General features: G+C 42.6%; 1 protein-coding gene across 7 annotated transcripts in view; it reads left to right on the forward strand.

Moving 5' to 3' along the window:
• The first annotated feature begins 17 nt into the window (after positions 1-17).
• Positions 18-24357, forward strand: part of NEO1 (neogenin 1) — a 159606-nt gene continuing 135266 nt past the window's right edge. For 5 of the 7 annotated variants that reach the window (XM_015638883.3, XM_015638884.3, XM_015638885.3 and 2 more), the window contains exon 1: positions 19-339. In XM_015638883.3, coding sequence (XP_015494369.1) covers positions 225-339 — 115 coding nt within the window. In that variant the 5' untranslated portion in view covers positions 19-224. Of the gene's footprint in view, positions 340-24357 lie in introns of all 7 variants that reach the window. The other 2 variants (XM_015638888.2, XM_015638889.2) reach the window with 1 other exon arrangement.

Raw genomic sequence — 24357 nt, forward strand, 5'->3', positions numbered from 1 at the left:
GCGCGCGCCCCGCGGGGTCCGTGTGAGGGAGGGACGGAGCGAGCGAGCGGCGGAGCGCGGCCCGCGATGGAGTGAGGGAGGGAGCGCGGCCGCTCCGCCCGCCCGCCGCTCTCCCTCCGCCGCCTCCGCGCTAGCCCGCCCGGTAGGCAACGAAGGAGGAGCCCCCCCCGGGGGAGGGGCTGGCGCTGGGTGCAGCCCGGCTGCCGGGCGCGGGGAGTGGAGCGATGGCGGCGCGGAGAGCCCGGCGGCTCCTCGGCTCCCTGTGCATCGCCCTTCTCTTCGCGCAGCCCGCACCGACCGGCGCCGCGGCGCGGAGCGGCTCCCGGAGCCTCCTCACCGGTAAGAGCGCGGCGAGACCCCGGAGGCGGCGGGCGCGGAGCTGTGCGGGGGCGCGCAGGGGTCCCGGGGCCGGCGGGGCCCGGGGCGGCCCCGGCAGGGCGAGCGGTGCCGAGGGGCTGAGCCCGCTCCGCTTCCCCCGTGCGGGCACCAGCAGGGGCCACTGCGAGCCTCGGGGAGCGGCGGCGGTGCCTCCCCGCGAACAAGGGACACCTGGAGCTCCTTCTGTGGGAGATTGAACGCTTCACCCACCTGTGCTCCCGGCTCGCTGGCATCCGGGAGGAGAGCCGGGCACACCTGAGGGGAATCGGGCTTGCAGCTCAGCCCTGAGGGGAGCCGGGCACGGACGGGCTCTGTCCCGGCTCGGGAGGGGTGCTGGAAGCGGCACGGACTCGGTACCGGCAACCTGTGGAGAGAGAGAGGAACTTGCCTGGGAACTGCAGTAGTAGCCCAGAAATGAGCGGTCTGGCAGCGTTTCAGCCGCGGTAGTTCTCACACCTTTTACCATTGTTGTCTTTAATGGTCCATGATTGGATCCTGGTTCTTTATAGGCTACGGAAAACGTAATCTCACCCAGGTGAGGCAGGAGAAGGCTCTCTCAAAAGCCCTTGCATGAGACCATTAATACCACAGAAGCCTCCTTAGCTTTTCAGCGATGTTATCTGCTCGTTATGCCAAATACTGGCTTTAAAAAGTAACTTCTTTATTTCCTTCTTGCCGGCAATAAGCTAGTAGGAAGCTTGAAAGAAAATCTGGTCTTGAATGCTGAGTGCTGGGATTAAAAAAAACAAAAAAAAACCCCTGTAGGTTGATTGAATCCTGATATTTTAAGAGAGAGCTCTGTATAAGTGGAATATGGAAAAAGCTGCTGGTCAAATGAGTGTTTTTTAGCAATTTGGGAAAGTGAGAATGGTTAAATTCTGACATTAAATGGCGTAATTGTTCTGTTTCAAATCACATTAGGCAGGATCTTCCATGGTGGTTCTCATCTTGGACACCACTGATGGAACCATGTGTGCTGACTCCTGTTGACAGGGAATATTTTTATTTATCCTCTTACACAGTACAAGCTTTGCAGAGTCTAGGTCTGAAGCAGATTTTTTTTTTTGTCTTTTGAAAAATACTGCAGTTTGACTAAAAAAATCTGCGGAACATGTGTAACAGATAAGTTACTTTGTGATGTGTAAAATCTTGCCACGTGGTGATTCTTTTCTGATATTCCTGCTCTCCTGATAGCTCAGTGGTCTTATGGTTGTGTTAGTAGCTCTTTGCTGGTTTAAACTAAACCTTTATTTGAGGAAATCAAGTTAGTAGGTAAAATTTTGTCTGTTGGAGCCAAATATGTGAATTAAGTCTGCAGAGGGGTAGTGATGTGCTGAAATGATATGGAATTAAAACCTTTATTGAAGCTGTTTATCGGAGCAGGAATTTAAGAGTATTATTGTGGAAATCTTGGAAGTTCTGGTGAACTCCTCTCTCTCTCTCTGTTGTGGAAGGTGCCTTTATGTTGTATCCATGGATGCTGTCCTGTGGGGAGGATGAGGAGCTGGGCTTTCCCTATCTGAGGGTGTTTATACCAGTTACTTAGAGCAGAGGGAGAAAGGCTCTTTTAGTTCTTTGTCTCAATAAAGAGAAGATGCTTCATGTGTAGTGGACTAACTTCATTTTAATTCACATTATTTCCCACCTAATTGCTACTAGTGTTTCTTAAATACAGGATGTTCCACATACTTTTATAGGGGCAGATGCTCATAGGAGAGGGAGTTGTGGAGATGTTCTGTGGTGTGGAAGTTCTCCCCTTGGGGTTCAGATGTGAGGGGGGTAGTGCTGTCTTCTGCTCCATGCTCTGGGTGAAGTTTGATCTCTTCAGGATGCTGGGAAGAGCCTCCTTAGGCTAATGCTGAGAGCTGGAGAGGCAGAGGAACACTAAGTTTGTAGGTCCAGATGGAGCTTTAGCTGTGGGTCTCACAGCTCTCCTTGTCAAGGCTGAAGTGCTGCTTGCTATGTCCAGAATAGGGGGTTTTAATGCAAAAAAGACCCCCATGCTGGCATTTTGGTGTGGGCAAAAGTGCTGTAAGTGAGCAGAGGTTGCAGATTTGGTAGCCCATATTCTTTGTATGGAGTCATGTGTGTTGGAGGGATATTTGATCCTATTTATAAATAGCTCTTCATGGCTCTCTGAAGAAGAAAAGAGTCCAGCTGAATTATTTTAGGAAAAAAACTGTATAACTTCATTTATTTGTGTATCTACAAACATTAGTGTGTTTTCCAGTCTAGTTGGTTGTTCTGCAGATAAGGTGAGATGAGCTGCTGATTTTAGAATTGGGACAATGTATCACTTAGCTGAGGGAGGAAAACAAATCAGGAAGAAGCATCAAATTTGGCTAAATCCTGCCTCCTATAACTGTAACTGAGTTGAGATGAGCATAAAACCTGGATCTATACAGATTTCATTATTAGAAATAAAAATGAAACTGGTGTTACATAATTTTTAATAGGAAAGCTGTGATAGCCTGTATACACCATTAAGATTGCAAATGAGATTATTCAGAATCAGGAAATTTGTTCTGTCTCTCCCTGGTATTCTTGAAGTCCTTGGAATCGATACGTATTTTGTTTTTAGAGGACAAACTGCTGGTTTGGGAAGTCCCAGTGGAGCAGAATTAGCAGTTGGTGGGCCTGGAGCTTCAGGAGGAGCCCAGAACTGAAGGGGTCTGTGAGCACAAGTTGGGAATTGCATCCAGGTGCTGCTGCCAGGGATGCTCCTCCTGGGGAGTAATGGGTGGATGTGGAAAGCTAAGGATGGCAGCACAGATCTGCTGGGGTCCCTAGAAACAGCAGGTCATCATTTGTTTCTGTTTCGTGTGTGCTGCTTGATTATTTCTAATTATATCCCAAGTTAAAAATAGAGCAGAAATATTCAGGTCTCGGTTACGTCCCGCGTCAGTTAAGCACCGGTCTCCCTGCTTGATATTCCTGTTCCATATGGACAGATTGCTTATGGCTTTTGCAGTGCATGTTTATTAGTCATCTAAGAAAATTACTTGACTGGCTTATGAAACTTTCCTAATAAACTAACACTTCACTTTCAAAGTTGTCAGGTCTGTACACACCTGTGTCTAATGTTCATCACAGTGAAAAGCAGCAAACAAAAAGTGTCATAAAAAAAAAAGCTTGGTTTAGTTACCTTGTGCTAACTTATCAGTGTGAGTAAGGAAGTTACATATGGTAGATATTTCCTTATACAAATAAGAGTATTTGATTGTTCCTGATGATAAAATGCCCTTGTGATTTACACAACGTTAACCTTCAGCAAGAGATTGTCAGAGAAGTCTGAAGACTCTGTAGGCACCTAACTGGAGTTGCATGGCCAAGAGAAGAAGAGTGATGATAAATGAGTGAAGAATAAAGTGGGAGTTTAGGAAAACTACACAAGGAGCAGTGCAATATTCTTCTGAAGTTTTGCTTTCAAGCTGTAAGAACATCTAACTTGGGCAACATCAGCCTGAGCATCACACGAGGATTGAGAGCAAATTTTATTATCATCGCCAGTTTCATGGAGATAATCTGGTGTGTAAAAAGTGTGCCAATGCTTGTAGCCGACTTTTCTAAACATGCAATGGCTTTATAGATGCAGAATGTTTAAAGTTTTGCTTTGCATTGCCTGTGAGGAGGTATAACTGGAGTTGTTGCTGGTAATTAATTAGTGCTGGTTTCCCATGAGGAATCAGCGCTAACGTTGGGATGTCACTCGGTGGAAGGGAAACTCCATTTCTGTTTAGCTGTTTTGTAGGGGCTTCAGTGGCTGCAGGGTCCACATTTCAGCTTCCATGCTGGATCCCGAAGGGTTATTTTACTTTCCTCCAAGGGTTGTGGACTAGGTGTTTAGCCCTTGGGAGCTCCAAATTCTCAGTGCAGCTTTTGGGAATGGCTGTGGAGGCACTGGCCTGTGTTTGCTTCTGCAGTGTGCCAGGCTGAGAGGGGAGAGCTGCCTCAAAGCCCGGGAGTTGCTTGGAGTGTCCTGTTGGAATACAGCTCCAGGCCTCCAATATTGAAATGTAATGCCTGAGGCTATTGATTTTTTAAAAAGGCAGAATAGTTCTTAATAGAGAAAATGCCTCAGCACAGTGGAAACAGTCATATTTTACTGATTGGGTGCTATTGATTTCATCCTCCAGTGAAATTGCCAAGATGAAAGTGGTAATCCTGATTAATTCCATATAAATAGATAAGCCTGATTTGTATGTGTACAGTTGCAGGGTTCGGTAGGAAAACTGAAAGCCTGCTTTATATGGTCTATTAGGTGCTTTAATTTCCAGGGTCTTTACCATTTAGTATTCATGCAGAGGAGCATCTTAATTTTACAAAATAAGCAGACTAACAATTTATGATAAATCCTTTTTGCATCAGTTAAAATATTTTTTTTCTCATTAAAGCTGCCCTTACCGAAGGCAGTGAAGAAATTGGAATGTTCAGCTGCTGAACTTTCTTGGGATTTCGGGTAATTCCCTGGAGTGTGTAACAACCACAAGCTGTTTGATTTGTGCAAAAAGAGGTTGAATTTTAATGAAAAGTAATAAATTACTCTAAAAGAATTATTTTTTTTTTTATTTTTTTTTTTACATCAACACTAAACTTAGCACTCCACTTGCTGCTTCTGAATGTTTTGGGATTGGGTATATTAGTAGGAAAAAAATTTCAGTTAATTCCCTAGAGGTGCTGTTCAGACAGGACTGCTCACTTTGGGAGCTCACTGGGGTCCAAATTCATAAACTTAGGTATTTTTTAATGGCATCACTGATTCTCCTTGCCAGTCTCTGAACTTTCCTGCTTCAGCTTTGGGTTTGCTGTTGTGATATGACCAGGACTGAGTATGGCATTTTGGGGAAGGAATGTACTAGTCATTCAGTCATGTAACAATGTTTTATTTTCCTATTCCTTTGACATTCTAGTTTTCATGGTTTTCCAGTGAGAAATCTCTTAAGTTGACTTAGAAACAGTGTATTGTACAATAGAGAGAGCTTTTTACTCCTCAAAAAGTGTTGCTCTGCATATGTTAGCTGTGAATTTTCTTCACTGTGGAGCTGTTTGTGCAGCTGGCTTGGTGCTGGTTACCACTGAAGAAATTCAGATGTTCTGCTTAGCCTGAATTTCTTCATTTGCACATTTTAATCTATTGATCTTCTTTTCCTTAGTGCACTACAGAGGTTTTGGCTCATATGTTGGACTGTTGGTGGTGGTGTGGGTTTTGATGATTCAGTTCTTTTGGGTCTCATCAAAGCATGGCAGCTTGGTGACAATTTTTGGTATCCTCTAGTCATACAATTTTGTCTGGAGATCTTCTAAAAGTGGAAAAACTGTTTTGTGATTAAATTACCCACTAATTCATCTGTCTGCTCAAGGAATTTGTGCACTACTATCTCCTGTAGTTAGATTTTAATTGTTATATATATATATACACACACACACACACATATTGGTGTGAATCTTATCGTGTTTTTATTGTTTTGTTTTGCTATTACCTGAAAACCCCATGTTTTTGTACTTCTGTCTGCTGATCCCTTAAAATTTCACTTTGTCTCTCCTAGTAGGCCCCTATGTACTTGATATCCTTTGCGGTTTCAGTGCTTCATCAGCTCAGCTCTGTTGGACTGTGCCATCTGTTTATATTTTTTTAACTTTCTTTTTGGCTTAGAAGTTTGGGTAACTTATGGGAGGTTTTAATTCTAGCTCATGTATATGGAGTCCAAATATATTTCACCTTTGTTTTTGTCTGATGCCTGTCTTGAATGTCTTGAAGCTGTCAGATTTTGTGACACTGGGGCAGAGCATGTGTGAGTAGCCAGCACAGTTGTCTGCTGTTATTATTGCGATAGTTTGATGAATTTATCTTGTTTGATGTGTTTTTAACTCTGGTGACATGTGGGTTGCTGCTGACCTCGGGTGAGCAGCACAGAGCACACTGTGTGTTGGGCATTCAGCAGTGTAGGCTTAGCTGCTGTTTCTTGCTTATTAACATATTTAAGTTAGACTTGATATGATTTTGGAGAGACCTTGTGCTTATCTACAGCTTCCATTTATTTCATGTTCTGCATGGAGTTTCCAGCCATTTAATGAGTGCTTTTCTGGGGAAGTTTTACTTTATTTATTGTGTCCTTTATGATGATATTTTGAGCCATGGTAAATCTCAGTTTGTCTTCATGTTTATATGACACTATGAATAGATACAGTATCTTTCTGTATTTTATATTGTCTGGGAAGTAAAAGCTCCAGCTCTGATTGTGTTGGTCCCATTTCTTCCTCTTTCATCTTCCTTTTGGCAGAGCCACCTTTGTGTTACTGCCATTGCTAACAGACTTGAGCACTTGGAGGCAGTTTCCAGGTTTTTTTTTCATCCCCTAGTTCTCAGTGTAATTGTCCCACAGCTTGCTTCCACTTGGGCTGAGATGGAGTCAAGCCCTGTATAAGCTTCATCTTTCTTGGCTTTCCTCTGCAGTTAATGAGCCCGAACATCTCTTCTTAACAGGGCTCTGTGGTTTGTGCTTTGAAACCTTATAATGTAACTGTAGCGAAGAAGGGAGAGCCACAAATAGAGGTGTTTGGATATCCCTTCTAAAAGTAGAACAGGCTGCCAAAAGTCATTTAAGTCGTTAGACCTGTCATGACTTTTAAAATTGAGAACTGGAGTGTAACTTGTCTTCAAAATTTTAAGAGGGGTCACACTGATTTTAAAAAAAATAATTGAAGAATCACAGAATCATTTAGGTTGGAAAAGCCCTCCAAGATCGAGTCCAGTCATATCCCCAGCAATGCCCGGTCAACCTCTAATCCATGTCCCCAAGTGCCACACCCACATGTCTTTATAAAACTGAATAATTGCTTGCAATTATGTCTGTTGTAGTGTTGTGCATAGCAGAGAGGAAAGCTGGGTGTTAACAAGAAGATGAAATATTTCCAAAAGTGATTTATAAAGCCAAATGTTCCTGTTTGAAAACAGGCAAGGAAGGAAGTATAAAAAACTGGAAATAAAGGAAAGCTGCATCCAGAAACATTTTTTGCTGTGATAGGACACCTCAGCAGCTAGTAGTACGCTTCAGTGCCATTGGGATTGCAATTTTTAGTGGTGGGCTGTCAGTGCTCACCTTGCAGAAAATCCATGTATTTTGTTATCGATTTGTGAATCTTCCATTAGAAATGTGCTTGGGCAGATAGGAAACACAGCCGAGATGAAGTCGTAGCCAAATGTTAATCCTATTTTGGTGTTTAGCTTCAGTGTTTCAAGCTGGTGGTGCCACTGCACTGAGGGGGTACTGTGCCCTTGCATTGGCTTTTCCTGAGTGTTTGTGGGGGATGTAGAGAATTGGATCAGATCCCCGCATCAGTACTCGTGCTGGCAGAAGGGAGAGGGTGACATGGGCACAGGGAACGCTGCCACCGGGAGGCCAGACTGCTTTTCTGCTGGGGGTAGGGATTGGTGTAGAATTGGAGTATAAAAAACACTGTGAGCAAAATAACATTGTGTTATGCCACCATTTTAATATTTAGTATTATGTATTACAGCATATAGTTTCCAGATCTATAGACCGAAACTTTTTCAGAAAGTGTACACTATTTATTAGCAAATTCATTGAAAAACAAATGTCTCATAAAATTTCATTTTCAAATTGTTAATGAATTCTCAGTTCAGCTTTAATTACTGCTTTGGTTTGTAACTTTTTTTCCCACGCTGAAATTTCATTTGTTTGTCTGGTTCTGAAGTGGGAATAAAGCTACAGGTTTCATCTTAAAATACTTAGCCTTGAGGAAAAAAATGCAAAAGTGCCCAACAGGTTGTGGTTTCAGAAAAGGATGGAGGCCTGACAGCTCCGAATACACTCACTTGCAGAAGTCCAGAGGGAGCCTCGATTAATGATGCTTGTCTTGTGCCGTGTATCATTTTTAACAGCTGTACTGTAGCTTTTTGGGGCCTGGACTTTCAGAATCATTCCTGTATCAATAATGAAATCCTGGAAGGACTTCATGGAAACCTGGTTGGAAGTGTAAGAAAAACTTAGATGCCATAGGGTATGACAGTATGGTTGTGAAGGGACACGGGAAACGCTTGACAGCCAAACGAGCTCCCCCCAGAGTGAGGAGAATGCCAGCCAATTGAATGGCTCAGGATGACATTGCTCAGTTTTTCTCAGGGAAAAATGAACATTGAAATGAAGTGCTGAGGATGTGCATGTCCTGGGAGGCTGGCAGGAAGCTGGGGGGTGTACTTCAGGAGGTGAGAAACTGCTCCCTGCCTGCACTGTGGTGGGTTTTGCTGTGTTCTTGGTGGTTCTGCAGAGCAGTTAATGGACAAAGTGTTTAGAAATGTCTCGGGTACCCCTTTTGAAGGAGATCTTGGTAATGCAGAGGTAGAAATCATGGGGCTGATAGACCCACCTCTGCCAATCCCTGTGAGGGTGCAGTGCACCATGCCTTGTGTATGGTGAAGGGACAGACAATCCCAGGGATTCCACCTGAATTCACAGCAGTCTGTTCTTACTCATTTGCAACAGCAAATTTAAAACATTTTATGGGACAATATTTTCATTAGCATTAAGAGCTCTTGGAGAGTACACCACAAATTTTGGGTGGGACAGCCCTCCTTCATCATTTTCCCAAGTTGCTTCCTTTCCTGGAATCTGACAAGGCTTGTCTTCTGTTTGAAGTGTAAAATAGCTTATTTATCCAAATCCTCACATGTTCTTGTTTGCTCATACCTTCTTCAGGTCTTCAGAGACCTTAATTTTAGGTTCTGTAGTTCTTCTGTTGCTATGGATTCTTTTTACTTATCTCCTTATTTGAAGTTATGGTAGGTTTTGAAAAATACCTGGATAGTGTGAGATAAGAGATGGTTGAGATACCTGGAATGATTTGGTAACCAGCTTCTGTTGTGGTTTTATGTAACTTCTTGGAGATGTGAATGAAAGAAAACCCACACAAACCATTGCTGCAGAAAATGGAGTGTCCTGTTGGCACAACTGGAAAACCTTGGCAGTTCCATTAAGTGTAAATTTGTGTTCTTCCCCTTTCCATGTGTTTTCTGGGAGTGCAGATATATAGGATTTCTTCTAGGTGATGTAAATACTGTAGGTCTACTCTAAACTGAGGTGCCAGAATCTGCAAGGTAACACCACAGCATGTGAATGGAGGCTTTTGTATTTCACATCTGAGACTTTTGGAGGAGAGAATTGACTTCTGAATGTGGAAAGAAGAGAACCAGGCATCAGATGTACCCAAAGCAGGATCCAACACATTCCACATTCTAGGTAGTGCTAGTTAAAGGATTTTCCTGGTTCAGCTCAATTGGAATCTTGTGTGCTCAGGTAAACAGCATTAACAGCCCCAAATCTAAAGTGTTTTTTTTCCTAAAGGAACATTTTCCAGTTGTTTTCTTTGCTGTTGTTGCCAGTTTTTCATTTCACTGAGGAAATCAGTCTAAATGAAAAAAGGCAGCATTCACAGGAGCTGAAAATATATCTGTGCTAGATCTGATCTCTGTGTGCAATTTGGTTTGTGCTGTTTGTTCACTGTGGAACTTCCTGTGGAGGCACTGCTGCTCAGGGCTCTGTAGCAGAGCTCGAGCGTGTGCTTTGGGGTTTCATCTTTACTTTCACATGCATCCTGGGAAGACTTCATGACTTTAGCATTTTCAAGCTTGTCCTTTACTGATTTATTAAAATAAGCACCTGTAGGAAGTAGGTTTTTGCCTTTACTTTGGTCTTGTGTGATGTTAAAGAAACATTTTCTCCAAGTTGAGCCTATTCAAGACATTTCTGCAACCTTTGAAAGGTTATCCAGTGCTTGTTTCTGTTATTACAGATTAATATATGGAGCATATCTATTGCTTAAATCTAATTGGGTTCTGTCATGTGAGTAACTTTATAATTTTTAACTTGTGTGCTGAAGGGCTGTTGGTTTTTGTGTGTGAGCACAATGAGTGGAGGTGGTGGTGTTCATTTAAAAAAAATAAAATAACTGGCTATTGCAGGTTGTGCCTCACAGCCACTGGAGGTACTGAGAGCCTTGTGGATTCATTACTAAATGCAAAGCTGGATTCACTGCCCCTCTTGACTGTGATTCCCCTGGGATGCAAAGCTGGGTTGAATTAGTGAACTGAATGTCAAATCCCAACACGTTCAGTGAACTACCTATGTTGCTGGCATCTAATTTCATGTAACTTGTGCAGTCTTTCAGTGTATTAAGTGGATGGTAGGTTGAGTCGATGCTCTGTATCAGTAACCCAAAGATTGAAAATTTATTTGGGTGACTCTTGTCATACACTAAAACCTAGAAGTGGTTTTAAGTTAGGAAGTTTTAAGTACCTTTCAGGTACAGCTAGGAGGGGGCCAGTCTGTTCCCTTGTAGCCAGGGAACTGTCCTGGATGTTACTGCTGGTTTTCTTTCAACTTTCTCATGAGGGGTTTCAGAACAGGACATCTTTCAGGGCTTCCCGAGGTGCTGTGTGGGTAAGGAGCTGTTACCCATCCTCTGCAAAGGAGCAGGGAATATTTCTGTTTTCAGGAAGCTGTTACAGCTCTTTAGGCAGAACTTTGGAATTCTGCTAACAAGAGCATCGTTTGCTTTATCACCTGGAAAATTCCCTTTCAGGCAGTTTTCTAGAGATTGATAGGCAGGTGTTAGATGCTGACCAAACTGGGTATCACAATAAAAGCAGAGCCACATTTAATTCATTCTTCTGCCTTTAATGATAATAACTTTAATAAGTTACTTTTGTGCAGACTTATAGCAGTTGGAATCAGAAACATCCGTGCTCCTGCTGTAATTGCTTCTATACCCTTCCAAGGCTGTAACACAGCCTTCGGTGGTGCCTGTGCAGATGTAATTTCATTTTGAGGTACCATTTCGTAAATGCTTTTAGAATAAAAAAATGTAATACCTGTTTCCAAGCCTTCTGATCTGCATGTGAAGGGAAAGATGGATTGAGGAATGTAACTGGAATGGTCTCTGCAGGTATGTTACTGCCCACTGTGAATGAGACAGGGTAATTAAAGAGTGAGCTTGAATACACCAGTAGGCAAAAACCAACTTTTAAACCCCCACCAAACCCTTTAGTTTATGTAACTGTAACTGCCCTGCATTTTTGTATACCATTGAACCACACGCATGACTCAAAACCTGATTAAGATGGTGTAAATATTTGTCAAAAATAGCTCATAAATGCTATCTTTGAGCAGGCTTTTGATGCAGGAAAGGAGCAGCTGGACAAATTTGCATTTACAAATCATTTACCTTCAGAGAAAGCTCAAGTTCAGTACCTTATCACAAAGGCATTGCACGTTAATTATTTATCGTGCGCTTTGATGCTGGGGTTCTTGCTTTAATAAACTGTTCTGGGGGAGGTGGCTGCTGCTCCTTTTAGCTCAGCTCCTTCCTCCCCTCCGGGTAAACCCTGCAGTGCCTTTCCTCAGAGTTTGCCTTCCAAGTTACTGCTAAGTTGGATTTCACAACTTTTGTTAAAATTAGAAATGTTTCTGTGATATGTATTTAATTGCTGTGGCTCTGTCATCTCAATGTCTAACTTTGTAATCTCTATAAAGATAAAACTGGACCTGATTTAATTTCTCTCGTATATATGTATTTTTGCACTTTCAAACTTTGCTTTACAGAAGATGGTCAATAAAAAATGTCTTGTCATGGAAATCTGATTAGAGCTGTCTGTGCCATCTGTACTTGGCTTAAACTAAGAAATTTGGTGGTCTCAACGCAGAAAATGTAAAGTGCTCTGGTCAATAGGACAGTCACTTCAAGCTTTTAAATACTTGAGAAACTGTGCTGGTAACTTGGGAGATAGTTTTGAGCATGACTGTGACACTGTGTATGGTCTTTCTGAAGTTGCTTCATGATTTTTTGGAGTACAAAAATAAAGGTTTTTCTTGGACTGTACTTCTGGAATGTGGACATCTTGTGTCATACACAAGCTAAACTTAAATAGCAATTAGGAAACTAACTCTTGTAGTTAAAATCCGTGTTGGAGTTTTAATCAGAAATTCTCTGTATAGGTCTGTTTTCCGGTGGCTTTTGTTTTCAGCCCTGGAAAAATTCTGTATTTTCATTTGCATCCTTCAGCCCGCAGTGTCTTCGGGAAGGTGCATGAGATGGATAATATATACACAGTCATGGAGTTGTTTACATTGGAAAAGTCCTTTGCAATCTCTGAGTCCAGCGTTCCTCCAGCATTGCTGAGGCCAGCACTGGCCCATGTCCCCGAGTGCCACCACATGTACACAGCTTTTAAATCCCTCTGGGGATGATGGGGCTCCACCACTGCCCTGTGCAGGGCCGGACAGCCCTCAAGTGAAGGAGTTTTCCTCAATATCCAACCTAAACCTCCCTGGGGCAACTGGAGCCTGTTTCCTGGTGTTTCTGGGGACATCTGCTCTGCCCTCCTGTCAGGAGTTGTAGAGGGCAATAAGGTGCCCCCTGAGCCCCCTTTTCTGGAGGTTTTGTGTCTGCTCTTCATCCACGGGGCTCTGGGAGGATGTTGGAGCTGTAGGGCTCCTGAGAACTGCCGTGGGGAGAGGACAGTACTCTCCCTCCACCCCAGAATTGTTAAGGATCACATATATGCTCTTTCTAGCTGACAGCAATCAGCTTTTCAAGTAAACATTGAAAGGATTTTTAAAGATGTGAAAAGGAGTATAATTAAGGAGAATGCTACTACCTTAATGTGGCCTGGAAGCCACGCTGGGATTGAATAATTTTGTTTAAATGTATTTGCTTGGCAAAAGAAGTGAACACAAAATCCAAACCTGAATGCTGTAGTGAGGGCCTCCTTCTTCAGGACCGTTTTCTTTGTTAGCCTGGTGCATGGAGCCTCATTGTAGAAAAAATGTTTTTCCTTTCTTAATGTGTTTTTGGTTATTTTGGTTTTTTTTTGAAAGCACTTGACCACTCTATGAAGTCGAATAGAAGAATAGAGTAGCTGGCTGTGCCTGTGCCCAGGATGGAAATAGGAAGAGATGCTTTGCTTTCTAATTTTGCTTGTTCTCGTGGTTTTTTTTTCCCTTAGTGTAAGTGCCAGAGCAGGAGTCTGCCCTCCTTAATGAACACTTCCAAACGCTGGCTGCATCCCGCAAGAATGTGAAAGTACCAGCGAATTTGTAGAGCTCTTAATTTGTCAGCGGCTCAACCCCCACCGTTAGCGGCTGTAATTGGGGGTCATTCCCGGAATTGTGACCCCTCCCAAAGCCGGCGGTGCCTTTCGTGGGCCGGGGATGTTCGCGAGCCGCTCTCTTCCCTTCAGAGGGCTGCTCTAATCCTGTTGGGGATATTTTCATTGCCTGACAGAGCAGAGGAATGTCTGAGGCCGCCGCAGGGGGCTGGGGACAGCTCTTGGCCATCGAGGGAGCGCCTGCCCTGGGAGGCACGGCCGGAGCCCGGCACATTGTCCTTGCCGGGAGGAGGAGGAATAACAAACCCAGCACACTTGCGGCGCGGGCAGAGATGAGGATGCATTTCTGCTGCTTGATTCGCCTTTCTGTAACGCTGGGCACAAAAGACCACCTTCACCTGCAGGGACTCTTGCCCTGCTATGCCAGCCCTGGTTGGTGGGAGTACCAAACCCACAAGTTTTCAGTCTGGCAAATTCTAGAAAGACAGAACTCCAACTAAGGCTTCCAGCGTGGCTGTCAAAGACAAAGCTTTTCCCGATCCATTGTGGCAGCTTTTCTACGTGGTTATTGTTCTTAATGCACACTTGCACTGGAAACGTTTGCAAGGGAAAAGCTGTTTTGGAGATCTATACAGAGAAATAAATCCCAATCATTACATACTGGGGAGGAAAAACGTCTACTATGAGAGCCAGGTGGGTTTTGGTACCCCAAGGTCAAATGAAGATGTAAATATGTTCAAATTACGTTTTATTCAACACAATTGATTTCACACACAACTTGCATCAAAAAAGTAATTTTTTATATTTCTGAGGCTAAACAGTTGCAATATTATTCTGAAACATTGCAAAATGCTGGGTTATGCACAAGTTACAAGATGTAGCTGTGTATGCCTGATGTTGTTTATCCAGCCCTTATTCAATGTTGTAGCTCTTTGATGCAGCCTTTGCTTGAAGAGTGTTGTGCATCTCGTTGTTAGATGTTAATGATGCCAATATTAAGTCAATTCTTTCTGAGTAGCTAATCAATATACAGAATTATTTTTTTATGTGCCAAAAATTGATTTTAACACTACTTTTCTGTCTCTAGCTTTCCTGGGTTCTCAGGACATTGTTATGAGAAACAGGTACAATAATGTCTTTTACATGGGTATTCGTTTTGTGGCATGGTGCAGATCTGACAAAGGAATTAAACATATTAAATGTACAGTCATTGCAAGGATTTTTCATGTGGGCTAGGCAGTCTAATTTTTAATATAATAAAGAAGGAGGTTTGTGGGAATATTTCACAGAAAACTGCCTCGTGTCTTGAAAGCTCTACAGAAAGCTCTGTAATTATGTTCACTAACTTAAAAGAAAACAACCTGTGAATTTGACTCCACAGCTTCTGTCAGACACAAAATATCGAAGTCCTTGTTTTGATACATTTGCTGTGCTTTTGTTACCCATGGCATCGAAACATTAGGGATGCTTCTTCTCAGGTAGAGATAGAGGATATTGTGCGTACACATTTGTGCTGCTAAATTTAGAATAAACCATAAAGTTAGCTCAAAGATGCAGCTCAGACCAGTTTAAAAACAGACTTGTCTGTTGCTGTGGTGTGAGCTCACCTGGTGAAGTGCAGCCTGGCTCCAGTCGCTGTTTTTGGGGTTGTTATGCTGTTGTTTTGCAGAAAACTGGAAATTAAAATAAGATGTCAGTCTTTTCATAACCATTCTCGTATGGAAGGAAATCCACTTGGCTTGTTACTCTGACAAGTGGATGTTATTGTAATGTGTTGGTGCTCTGTTGTTTTGTGCACATTATACCATTCTTATGCATATAGTCTGGTCACATAATAGTTTATTCATCACTAAAATTGTTCTGGAAAGTGCGGAGCTACCAGCAATTGTCACTTCTCTGAGTCTTTCTGAATGGCTTGAAATCACTGTGAACTCTTGAACTGTCTTTTCTTGTTCCACGGAATATTAACTTTATCACTTGAGAAATGAGCACAGTTTGTGTGCAGAGAATACACAATATTTCATCCTTTCAATTCCCGTATTTTACTGTGCAAGGAAATCAAAATACAAAATTCCAAAAGCTGAGTATTCCCACGTGAGCGCGGGGTGTAAGGTGACCTCCTTGGCTCTGCTCCCAGTCCAGGAATGTATCGTTCCTTTGAGTTAGACTTTGAAACAGGTATTACTTTACAATTTAATTGGCTGCATACATCTCGAAAAGGATATAAACCAGTGGGTTTTTCCACTATGGAGACATAAAGGCTTGTTTCACAGGAGAGGAGGCATAAACAACCTGGTACAAGGAGCCCTGTATGAACTGAGCTACACTGTATACTTCAGGGGGAAAAAATAGTCGTTTTTTTTTTTTTTTTTGCCTTGTGGGTTTTGGCAGTATAAAACAAAACAGTCAGTGTTCTCTTATAAAACTGAAGAATTCTTTTATATCTTGAAAAATATATTTAAAGACCCCCCACTATGTCTTTGTGCATCGCTGCAGATGTTGTTCAGCCTTAATTTTGCTGGAGGTTCTTCCTCAGTGTGGTCACTGCCGTGTTTGGTGTGTGCTGGTGACAATTTCAGAGCTGGGGCAGCAACCAGCTGCTTTGAAACCAAAGGCCACTGCCAATTAGAGACAAGAAAAAAGAGAAATTCAGAACATTTTGAGCGGTAAACCCTTTGTTTTGGAGGTTTTTTCCTTTTCTCTTTTTTTAATAACTGAAAGTGATCTAATTAGTGTCTGTAGCTGGATCTGAAAGGCTTTCGTTGACCTATATTCAGACCCCTTTCATCAGCTCCTGTGTGGGGAAGATCTCAGTTATTTAGCACTAAGGAGCCAGACGTTGCAGGGAGGGTGGATAAGCCTCTTAGTTCTTTGAATCTTGTTTTGCTAGTTGTTTGTTCATTCCTGACTTCAATATTTGTGGCTTATCTGCAATTTTAATCTGACTTTACTGTTTTGACCCTTCCTTCTTTGTAATCTGTGGCTTTTAATGTCTAAAAGGTCCTAAATATTTGATCAAAATAAGACCTAATTCCCCTTCTGAAGGAATAAATCACTTTAAAAGTGGCAGAAAGAGAAACCATTTGCAGGGAAAATGTAGTTTGAGGGGAAAGATAGAGCGTGCAGGCAGACCCAATCAATTACTGAAGCTTGGCACTAATGTTCCCTCTGCTCCCCACTCAGTCACTTGCAGGCTCCTGGTGCAACTTTGGGAGTTTCCATTAATCTGTTTAACGTTGAGGCTCTGGGCACAGAGCTTGGGCCTGGCTTTTTCTGTACAGCTCATTTTGTCCTGCCTGCCTCCATCCTGGGTGCTCCAATTTGTGCTCCAGGTGCACTTGGTGTGCTTGTTCGTGTGGCTGCTGCACTGAGGTTTGTTCTGGGATTGTTTGGGGTGGAGAACAGGGATCTATCTCAGTTAGTGCCTCTGTGGTTCAGAATTCCAAGCAGGATGTCAAGATGACTGTGTCCTTCCTAATGCTGATTTAGCAGAGTCTTCCTGCTCTCCACCTATCACCAAAGAGAGTTTGTTAAAGCTGATGGTGAAACCACCACATCCGAGTTATTCACACATGGGACTAGAGGATAATCTTTTTCCTCTGAACTCCTGAGGGTTGCACCACTTGACATCTTCAAAGCTCCCTAACAAAAGTGATAAGCAGCCTTCATCCTGGGGCTGAGTTAATCAAACTGATAAACGCCCAAAGGAGACGGCAGGTTCGGGTAACATCCGTGGCAAAATAGCTCCTGGCTGTTTGCTGGAAGAAAGACTTGTAGTCATGAGGTTTTTCACTTGTGGATTTGGTTGCCAAGAGCAAGTTGGAAGAAAATTATTAGAAATTATCACTGTTCTCCCATTTTACAAAATATCATTTTCAAGCAATTCCTGACCCATTAGCTCCTGGAAATTTTGTTTAATCTTATCTGGATATTTACTGGCCAAGTAGTTAAAATATTATTTTAACACAGGCTATCATTTATAGATGATTTTTTTTTTTTAATAAAAGCTAAATATTTAAAGTTGAGCCTGCTTTAAAGTCAACATTTATATTAATGCATAACTAAATATTCTGGCAGTACAAGCCTGACATTTAAAAGAAATTCATATGAGTAGGAGGGGGAAGTCACTGGATAAGCACTGGCAGTTGAGTTTAAGTAGTAGCTGGATTCTGACAGACATTAGGCTTTATGCTACTGTGAGGAGAGTTCAGTGGATACTTCATTCAACCTTAAAATATTCATCAGGAACAGGAAAATCGGGGCAACTTTGTCTTCTGCTCCAGTCTGGGAGTGAAGAGGAGCATGTGGGAAGTGGAGATCACAGCACCTTGCGATCAAAGCTCTGCAGCTCCCAACCAGAGAGGCTTTTGTTCAGCACATCTCACATCTGCACGACGCGGCAGAGCTGGGAGTCAGGAGCCTTTAATGTGTGCTGTTTAAAAAGATTCAAACAACACCCAACTTCTCCTTGTGTTTACAGCATTCCATTAATTCTCCAGAAAAGCAGCTTGACACTGGTATTAAGTAATTTTATATCATAAATATTTCTTTTGAATGTAATAACATGTGAAAAGTGGTACAGATGGGTTTTAAGCAGTGATACATAAAATATATTTCTTGCTTCAAAGATTAAGGTTTGGTGTTGTGATTATGGGTTATCATCTTGAAAATCATCAGCCTGGCTTTGTGGGGGAGGAGCTTTGTAATAATAGAGTGATGATTTTTAGAACAATCAGAAGATGGGATGACCCAATAAAACTGTTTTCTTGTTTTTTCAGAGTAACAGGATTAACAGATCGATCCAGAGAGATCAATTCTTTAGTCTGACTAAGCACTGAAAGGCCACCACCTGTGAAATCTTCACTTTGAAATCCTGGTGATCTAATTGTTTTACTTTCAGGTGTAGTGGAAAAGAAGTCTGGTGGAATTGTAGTAAGTAACCGATCCATTACGTGATAAGATCAGTTGCAGGTAAAATTGTGTTATGTACAAACAAAACAAAAAAGGTCTGTTACACATGCAGACACATGGCTGTTTTGGACCTGAAGATGAGGGAAAAACAGGAGTTTGGAGCATGAAGTATTGAGTTAAACATGCTGTGAAGGAAATCCTTCTTCCCAAAATAACTGTGCTGATTTACTCCATAGTACCTTTCTCATGTCAGACTTGTTCCCCAGCCTGCTTTTGCATTTGTGATTGGGTGCCCTGCTGCTTACAGACAAATCAAAAAAAGCCTGAGACATTGGGCATTACCTGACCAGTTCTTTCCTTTTCTCCTCCTAGGAGTGAGAGGTTTGGCTAAAAGAAAAACCCATTGTTAGGGAGCCAGGAATGGGTCTGTGTGTGTCGTAGGAATGTGCTTCTGGTATTCTTGGATAACTTGCCTCTCAACAAGAATTGTTGGTGTTGGAGCTGCAAAGACTGAATCAGCTTCCTGAGGGGAAGCAATTGTAAAATATCCAGGAAGTTGTTGGGAAATGCGACTTCTGCTCCTGCCTGCTTGCTCTGGAGTGCTCAGCTCTCAATAGCAGCAGCCTGTGTGCCACACAGCTCAGGAAAATAGAGCTGTTTGCAGTGAAAGAAAACTTTCTTGTAGCCTGGGTGTCAGAAATCTGATGATAGCAGGCACTGTTAAGCTCAGGTCCCTCCAAAGGTTTGTAACCATGCCGAGAATGGCTCCTGGCAGATATTTACAGCATGCAGGACTCTGCACTGTGGAGAGAAAGGAATCTCATTGTCGCTATTTTTCTTGTTGGTCCAGTTTTGGTTTTGAACACTAGCTTGTCAACTTCACTGTACTTCTGCCTGGGAAAGAGGCAAGCCAGAAAAAACCAGCCAAAGAAAGTACTGGGAGGAGGCAGGTGTGAGAGGGGGCAGAAGTGAATGTTACTGTGTGTGACACCTGCTTTGACAGAGTCCCCCTGGTTTTCCTTACCTGAGCTTTGCCTCATCTGGAAGCAGCCTTACAGTGGGGGCCTATACTGTGCTTTCTCCACTAACACTTTTTATCAGTGGCAGGGTGACATAAAGTGCTTTTTGTTGGCTTCTCCCCCCTCCCTGCTGTGTCTCACATCCCAGCCAGGCCTGGTTGGGCTGCAGCCGGGTGGGAGTCCCTGTGCTACTGCACTGCTGTCCCTGTGAGCTTTATCTTCACTACATCACACGGATTTTAAAAGAGAGGAGATTCCTTTCATGTGATTAAACACCTCCCCCTCCCCCCCTTTTTTTTAAACTGATGTCTGTTAGGATAAAGAATGTCTTAAGTGATGAAATGTGTTCTTTGGCTGCTGTAATGGGCATGAACTCTTTTTTTTTGTGTTATTAAAGTAAATCAGATCTGTCAGTATGTAAGTACATAGTCCCAGGTGGAATAAGGATTGGGTAGCAACTGCTGCAAAAGTGTATAATCAGTCTGTCCTCCTGCCTTACGATTGTGTAGACAAAGAATAACTTTTTTTCTATTTCAGTGTGAACATTTTCAAATTTGAGCAAGTTTGAGTTCAGATTTTTCCTAAGTCTTGGTAACATATAAAGTTGTCTCTTGAATTTGAGAAAGTTTACGTGGAGAACTGAAAGGCTTGAGAAGTTCTCAGGGCTGAACGAAAATCGTTAACATGAGCTTTAAGGTATATTTTGTGGTGGTGCTTTCACCATTTGACTGGTAAAAGTCAACTTGTCTGAGTTGTCTGAGGTCATTTTAGACTTGGATTTCCTTCAGGAAATGAGGAATATCAGCACTGACCACCTCATGCCCTGTCCTGGGCACTGCTGCTGGGGAATTGCAGGACTGTGGGCAAAGTAAGGAAGGAGGGAAGGAATTAATAATTCTACAAGCCATGGAATGAATACTTTTTGAATATTTGTAATTAACATTGAAATATTCTGTTGTTATTTTCATGGTCTAAAAAGTGACTTTGTGGCCATTTTCATCTTGAGAGCAGCAAATCCTTCCTTGATTTGACTCAGTTTTTATTCATTAATGGGACTACTTTGAAATGATCTTTTTTAATTAGCTCAAGATTTGCAAATAGACTTGGAGTTTCTGCAAGTAGGGACTGTGTGCGCTCATATATATAACATAAATGTACATAATGATGTACATAATTAACATCCATATGTACAAAATGAGCCTTTTTTTACTTAAAAGCAGCAGCAATATTGATAACAAATATAGCTGTTGGGTGGACAGAAAGATTTTGGACTTGCTGTTTCCATCTCTGACATGCAGACCGTTTTCACTACTTGGCTAAATTAGTTTGAGCATGGATTTTTGGGGTTCTTTTTTTAGCCTTGGCCTCTCAGTGGGTTTGGACATTTTTAACAGCTTGTAGAATGAGTTAGCAAATCTCAGTGTTGTTCTGTGCAGTCTCACAGTAGCTGTCTTTGCCTGCTGGAACTGGACTAATTGGGGTCTGATTAAACTGATTTACTTCTGAAGAGAACAGAAATCTAAGTACATCACTAATGAACTATAAAAGGTCATTTAATTTGTTTCGTTTCCTTCCTTCTGTGCATTTTTCTGTGTAAACTGGAAACTGCAGGACTTGCAGTGGAGTATTTTTGGGCAGCAGCAAATTCAGTGATGGCCAAACTTTTAAAGCTTTCAGGCACAGTTTAGTGCTTAAGGTTGAAATGTGCAGGGTTGATCTCATCCTCCCTGCCCCTCTCACATGTTAGGAAATGATTTGATAAAAGAAAAGAACTTTGATAGTATTTTATTCTAGAATTAATAATGTAAGAAGTGGTGCTAGTTTGATCCAATATTTATATATTTCTGCTATCTAAGAGAACAGTCTCATGAGAACAGGCTAAAATCCACATTTTTGGTTATCTCTTAAAACTGACAAATTTGCGGAATCCTCAAGAAAAGTTTTGTAAAGAATTCAGTAGTGAGAATTGTGCATATTTCTGTTCTGTCTGGTTCTTTGTTTTTACTGGAAATACTTTTTTCTGCTGCTTCAGGCTGTTGTTCCTGCAATAAAATCCTCAGGGAAGGTAACTGAGGTGTTACAGACCAGGTGAAACTTTTCATTGAGAACTCTTGCACTCACCCAAAGCCACCAGCTCGATCTTTAAATCGTATCACCCATCGATGTCTCCTGCTGCTGCATCTTCTCCTTGAGGGCAGTCAGTGCTTTTAGTTTTGTATTGCTGGGCTGTTTGCACCACTGTTGGCTGAAAGTGAGGAAGTTCTAATGTATCTCATGTATGGATTCATCCTTAGATGGATCTGATTTTTGGTCAAGGATTGGCTTCTGTGGGAATCCTCACCCAGACCCTGTACTGATGCCCCTGGGAGAAAAGGACTAACAATTGTAACATGCCAGGTATTTTCCACTCACTTTTCTGGTACTTTGCTCATAACATTATTACAAAGTATTGCTCACCTAGGTTCTGTGCAGGGCTGGAGCTTCTTGTGGTGATGAATGCTGCTCTGAAAACTGCTGCAAGAGGAGGAGGAGGGTGCTGGGGCAGCAGGAGTCAGCTCTGCTCTTGGGATTTGAGCTCTCCTAAGCCCACTCAAGAGCCACAAGCACAGAGGTATAGGGGAGTTCTTTCTATGCTTCAATCCAAGGTTTCCTTTGGATTACCCAGGATCTGGGGAGCTGCTGTCTCTTGGAATTGCACTTGTGATGTGCTAAGCCTTAGAGAATCTGCTCTGATGCACATATCTGTGGATTTGGGATGGAAAAGCAAATCCCACATGCAGAACTCATCAGGAGGCTGAGAGAGCCTGGTGAGTGCTGGCCAGGGAGTTGCTCAGGCCCTGGGGAAGCTGCTGAGTCCTAGCAGATACTGCCTGGGATGTGCCCCATGGAAATGCTGTATTTCCCTGCACTGTCAGGCTCTGGTGTCCTTGGGTGACTTGGAGCCTGGCTGTGTTACAGCCAGCACTGCCAATGCTGGTCCAGAGGAAACGGGCAGCAAACTTTGTCAGGACTATTTTTGGTAATTCTGAAGTAGAGAATGCCTGAGCATAAATAGACTTCCCCATGCCCTAATGAGGGCACTGGGCTTTAATTTGACTAGCATGCTTTCTGGTTATACTAAATTACTTTTATGTGGCCCTTGTGGTTGTGTATTGAATTTTTTTTTATTATTTTATTTTTTATTTTATTTTTTAATTTTATTTTTTTTTGCAACAAACTGGCTCCTGTGGCTTAAAGCCTGCATGGACCAATGCTGGAGCAGAATTTGCTGGTAAAGCCTCAGTAGGTGTAAGCACAAGAAAAGACTTTGATTTGTTCAACTGTAAGTCTTGTAAATGTTGACTAAATGTAGTTTGGGGCAGGGGCAAGGCTTTTGAAAGAAAAGGCAAATTTCAGCCTAAAGGGAAATTTTAAATGCAGGCTCTAGTTTTGTTTAAGCAGAGTCTCCAACTGTATGTGGGTAGGACTCCCTGCTGTACAGGATTTATTTTATTACCACTGGGCTGAAGTTTGCCATGTGTTGGGTTCCCAACAGTGCCTATGTTGGGACTGCTGATTATGAAAGTTTTCCATGAGGATGAGGTAAGCTTGAGTTGGTTTCCAAAATTTTTACCCAACATACCTTCATATTTCCACTTGTCTCTGTGTAAGAGTTGAGCCTGCTGTTTTCCTCCAAGCTTTGTGCCCCTTGGAAGCCCCTCATGTTTGCAGTAGTTTGTGTTTGAAAGGGGATTCTTTTAGGACCTTTTTTGTCCCATGTCAGAATGGTGCAAGATCTGTTCTCCTCAAAGAACAGCACTTCAGGGACAGTGTCAGGTGGGCAGGGAGCCCTTTTCCCTGGAAAGGTGGTTTTGTAAAACCTCAAGCAACTGCTGTAGCTCCTCTGAGCTGCACCAAAGGCAGATGGATTCAGTTAGTTCAAACTGTTTATTTATGGCATAATTCACTGAAGAAATGTCCTGAAGTGATGCACGTTTTCAAAGTCTGCCCTGGGATTGTCCATGAAATGGTGGCTTGCCTTTGGATCGCACATGAATTGTGCCTCTCCTTATGCACTATTCTTAATCACCAGGAAGAACATGTATTGTCTGTCTTTGACCATCTTGAACAATTCTCCACCCTCCCGGTGTGTGGGTTCACTTCACCCAGGGTTAATTGAGAAGAATTGCTCCAATCTCTGTTCTTGCAGGTGTGTGATGCACAGAGAGGTCTGAGCTCGCACCTTGCTCTGCTGGCTGCTGCGAGGGGGAAGCAAACCTTGGAGTGAGCTGGAGTTGTGGCTGAGTGAAGGGGTGGAAAACACATCTGGAAGGACAGGCAGAGCTATGGGCTCTGTCACTTCACGGCTCTAGGAGCACAATAGAAATGTGTTTATTTCAGTGGGAGCTCAGTGATTAAGTTAATACTTTGCTGCCTGGCCTTGAGTAGCAGAACTCTGGCTTTATCTAAATTTGTCTCACTCTCCATGTGAAGTCTGCTATTATCTAGGAAAATAAAAACAGTCTGTACACCTGCTTTGAAGATTGAAAAAAGAACCTTTATGTATTGCTTTGTAGCAGTTGCATAGCCCGTGGCTGGACTGCAGCATCTCACATTCCTTGAGGCTGCAGGCATCTTCCCCAAAATCAATAGGTGGACAGTGATGTCAAGCAGTTGGATTTGGTCATGCAAAACTTGAGGGCTTTATCAGCTGAAGAACTTCCTGTCAAAATGGGGTGTCAGATGGGAAAACTCACAAAAAGTACTGCAGATTGAGTGCTTTTCTTGTGTCTCAGGGTGGAAATTTGTATTGTTCCCGTTCTACTGATAACCATTGACCTCGGAAGAAATCGGGTCATGTCCTTCAGCGACAGTGGCCTCGTTAAGATGCACACTGAACAAAACAGCTGAAATCCAGGATTATCCAGGAGAGGAGGTTGATTTAAG

The sequence above is a fragment of the Parus major genome, chromosome 10 (genome assembly GCF_001522545.3).
Source record: "Parus major isolate Abel chromosome 10, Parus_major1.1, whole genome shotgun sequence".
NCBI classification, from domain to species: Eukaryota; Metazoa; Chordata; class Aves; order Passeriformes; family Paridae; genus Parus; species Parus major.